The sequence below is a fragment of the Lotus japonicus genome, chromosome 3, assembly GCF_012489685.1.
Source record: "Lotus japonicus ecotype B-129 chromosome 3, LjGifu_v1.2".
NCBI classification, from domain to species: Eukaryota; Viridiplantae; Streptophyta; class Magnoliopsida; order Fabales; family Fabaceae; genus Lotus; species Lotus japonicus.
Genome location: NC_080043.1, coordinates 33,570,390 through 33,574,693, shown reverse-complemented (window position 1 = coordinate 33,574,693; position 4,304 = coordinate 33,570,390). Strand labels below are relative to the sequence as shown.

Genomic DNA, 4,304 nt, shown 5'->3' with positions numbered 1-4,304 from the left:
ATTATTGTGTTGTAGGTATTATCCAATAATTATATATATTACCTTAAGAAATTAATTTCTATGCACCGACGGTGTAAAAAGGTTTACACCATCATTCAATCACAACCTTCTATTTTATATTTTAGATATTATTAAATTCAAATTTAATTGTGAGGTAAAAAAAACACCTTAATCAAGAATCCTTATTCTCAAATGCGTAAGACCAGTAAATACTGAGGTACCATATAATTTTTTTCAGTGAAAAAAAAAATCTAAAAAGAGGTGGAAATTTCTTACATCACATGCCAGATTTTGGGCCTTATAAATAGGTGAGAACTAACTACGGTTTCATTTGAAAAAACAAACACACTGACGCATGCTCTCTATCTCATTTTCTCCCTTTCCTCCTCCTTATTCTGATTTCTTCTATCACGTCTTCTCTTCTTCTCTTCCTTTGCTTCTTCCCAAGAATTACAAAATAAAAACGCAATTGAGTTTTCTCATTTTCTCAGGCGGTGGTAGATGTATCTTTCTGGGGTTGTCTTTATATAAAAAGACTCTGAACAATTCACTTTTGAGGTACTGATTTTCATACAGAGGTTTATAGAGAGGTAGGAAGAGAATGGATGAAAAGAAGCAAAAGGGTACTTCTTCTTCCTTCACTGCTGAGCTTTTTGGTTCCAAAGAGTCACACCCTTCTCCTTCTTCTGGGATTTTTGGGTCTATTTTTTCTCCTCCATCGCCAAAGGTGATTGTTTTATTCATTTCTAATGTTCCTCTGTTTTATGCTTTTGCTTTGTTTTTATTCAATCCCTTTGCTTTCTTTCTTCCCCTACATTTTATATATAAGTTTTTCAATATAATGAACAAAGTTGAAAGGCAATGAGCATTTACTGTTGTTGAATTGCTAATGGGGATGCTTGAATTTAGCTAGGTGCTGAAATTCTTATTTGAATCATATAACAAGTTCATGGGGCATCGGGTGCGTGTTTGGATCAACGTAATCGCAATTGATTTTTGATAAATTGATTACAATAAAAGTTACTTCAGAGTGACAGTGATTTATGTCCAGATACATTTAACAAAAAGTGTTTTTAATTGAGTAATACTATTAAATTCAATTATTAGATTTCGGAATTGATTATGTTCAACGCAGAAGCTACTCTTCCTAGCTTGTAACACAACTGATTTTGCTTTTTGAGACCAGAATCAATTCTCTTAAAACGACTCGCGAACCTCTTTATTATAATCCAAAATTTATTTTATTTTATCAGAATTGATTATGAGGTTCTACAACAGGGAACCAAACATGTTCCGAGTCATGTTGAAACAGCTCTTACATTTTTGTTGGTTGTGTTGATTCAGGTACTAGGGAGAGAATCTCTGCGTTCTGAATTGAGCGTCAAAACTGCCAATGAGACATGGAGCTCCAAAATTGGTATTCAAGGTAGGGTACTCTGTTTCAGCCTCTGGTGTTAGAGATTTGGTGTGTTTGTATAATTTTTGATAAAACTTTTAACATGTAGATATTGACAAAATCCGGCAATAATAAACTTCTATTAGCACCATAATAACTATTTTCCACTTTTTTGCATTTTCCTTATAGTTCTTGTGTCTTAATTATCTGCACCCATAATTGTAGTTAGTGGTCTTGATTCCATTCACCAATATCTTAGCCTCATTATGGTTAGTTATTAGGAGAACTTGTATATTTGAAAATGTTCATCAAAATAAATTTGTCACTTCTATTACTGCGTTTGATCTAATTAAGTTTAACTAGTTGAGATTTTGCATATATTAAATATTTTGAGATTTTTCATATTAAGTTTAACTAGTTGATAACTTTAGATATGGTATTTTCTGTCTCTTCCAATTTTTCCTGGTTTTCCTTTAAATACAGATGACGTTTCAAAGGGCAATTATGGAGAAGCTCAGCACACAGAAAATAAGGATATGAGTTTCATCTATCAGCATCAAAGAATTCCACCATGTCCCCTTAGTTCATCAATTTATTATGGTGGCCAGGATACATATTATCATTCTCAAAGCACACAGAATGCAGGATCAAACACTTTGGTGAGTGAGTGGTATTTCATTTATTATTGGCTGTATCGGTCCAAAATCCATGTAAAAGATATCAACGAGTTTTATGTTGGCTGTCGAAAGCCTAACACGACTTTTTTATTGTTATTTTAACAGCACAAGAACGATGTCGGAAATGATGATTCAGGAATGGCTTCTAGAGGAAACTGGTGGCAAGGTATGTCATGAATGAATGAATATACTTGTTCAATAGATTTGTGGTTTTAAAGATTGCGTATTGCTTGTACTGGTTTGCCATAATGTTCTCATTCTTTTGCTGACTTTCTGTCCACAGGGTCTCTCTATTATTAAGATCACCCTTGTCAATGCTAGATATATGCTCCTCTCAAGGTATATATCATCTTCTGAAACCTATTGCCAAATTGTATTTAGATGTCAGATAGTTTTATCTTTCTTTTCAACTTCAAAACTTAACTACTTTGAAAAGTAAGAAGTCTTACAAGATTGGTATGAAGGGTTTACCAATGAAAGGGAGGAAGAAAAGTCATGAATTTGAGCTAAACCTAACTCAATCATCAAAAGTTAGCTCATGATTCTTTGCTTTGACAATATCTCTAATTGACGAAGAATCTCAACATACTTCTCATGCCCATATATAACTAGACACCAAGAGTGCGGATGTTATAATACTGTTTTTGGACTGCAAATCTGCTGGGCCATGTTAATTACACTGCGAAAACCGCAGGGTCAGGTAGTTTGCACCGGGAAATGCACGGAGCTAGGATGATTTTTGGACAGTGGTGGCTGATCCAATATTGGATCTAGGATAAACCATGACATCATTTTGAATTTGAGCAAACTTTTAGAGTTGAGTTAGCCTTAGCTTAAATTCAAGAAAAATGAGATAAAAGTTACATTTGCAACCAACTCTATACTCAATTGAATAAGAATACCAAAAGTTGAAAGGAAAATGATCAGACTGAGATCTTATTATTTCTGGATTCATAAGTCTGATTTTGATTTTAATATTTAGTATTCATCAGTTGAATGGATGTTGCAGGTACATAGCTGGACAGTTTAGCAGCATAGTCTATGGAAGAACAATAAAGTAGTCAGGACATTGAGGACAGTTAGTTGCTTTCTTAGGCCAGACATGAAACTGCAATCATTTGCCTTTCTTTTTATTTTGCTGTAAATTATATAGTACTTGGTCATGCTATCTTGCAAAAGTTGTATGATATATGTAGGTATTCTATATGTATTATATCAGCTACTGTCCTGGGGCTGAAACTTAATTTGAATTTATTAAAGAAATTCTCTTCCCAGGTTTCTCCTCTACTTTGTATTTCAGCTATGATAACTTATACATACTCCTATCACAGTATGGCATACTCATTTTACTATGATTGCTGGGAAAAAGTGACTACTTTTGTGAAATGGGACATCTTCTTGTTTATAAGTGTTCTACCCAGTGAACTTGGGAGAGGCCAAGTAATAAACTAGAGGGAAACTTTAAAATCTACATTTAAGTGAACACGAGGTCTCTAGCGACGAGTTGTCTCTTAATACATAAGAAACCATAGGCTATAGCGCGACCATTCTCTAACCACGTAGCCACATGCTCCGGTTTTGGGGTTGGTGAGTTTTGACCTATTCAAAGTAAAATATCTAAGCTATAGAATACAATGATCCTTAACAAGGCACGTGCTGGAATAAGTAAAAATATCCCCTCACCCTCATCAAGTTACGTCGCCAATTGGTGAACCACATCATGCGCGTTAGACCATGTCCTCCATGGTAGATCACATTGCCCGGCCATGGGAGACCACGTCACCCGCATTATACCATGTCACCCATTTTAAACCACTCACGCCTTAATAATATAGGCCCAAACCTCCTGGTCCATCTATCTGCAGCTGGGCCCAAATTTGGCGGTTATTATCCAGGTTGCTCATTCTGGTTCATAAGTCTACAAGACATCAAGCCTTAACTTAAGTATTAAGGCCAAGTGTGACGCATTGAGCACCAATCATCTTCTATCACCCCTCCTTAATACTGAGTTGAGAGTTTGCCTATGCAATACCACGCCCATTACAGTCCAATAAGCTACCGATGCGATCACCTACAATCGACACATTTTCATTGTTTGAGAAATTATAACTTTTACAAGTGCTGCAGATTCTTAAGTCATTATTGCTGCAGGGTGAGAAGTGTGCAGATATTCCAGCACTGGGGGAACAAACATATTCCTGAAAAAGGCCATGCTTTAGTTGCAGATAAAA

General features: G+C 35.4%; 1 protein-coding gene across 1 annotated transcript; it reads left to right on the top strand.

The window, feature by feature from the left end:
* Positions 1 to 383: 383 nt before the first annotated feature.
* Positions 384 to 3,347, top strand: LOC130749534 (uncharacterized). The gene is made up of 6 exons (XM_057602909.1): positions 384 to 727; positions 1,345 to 1,426; positions 1,880 to 2,055; positions 2,179 to 2,239; positions 2,357 to 2,412; positions 3,083 to 3,347. Exons 1-5 carry the CDS (start codon positions 602 to 604, stop codon positions 2,371 to 2,373), a joined length of 462 nt encoding a protein of 153 aa, XP_057458892.1. The 5' UTR covers positions 384 to 601; the 3' UTR covers positions 2,374 to 2,412; positions 3,083 to 3,347.
* Positions 3,348 to 4,304: the final 957 nt, after the last annotated feature.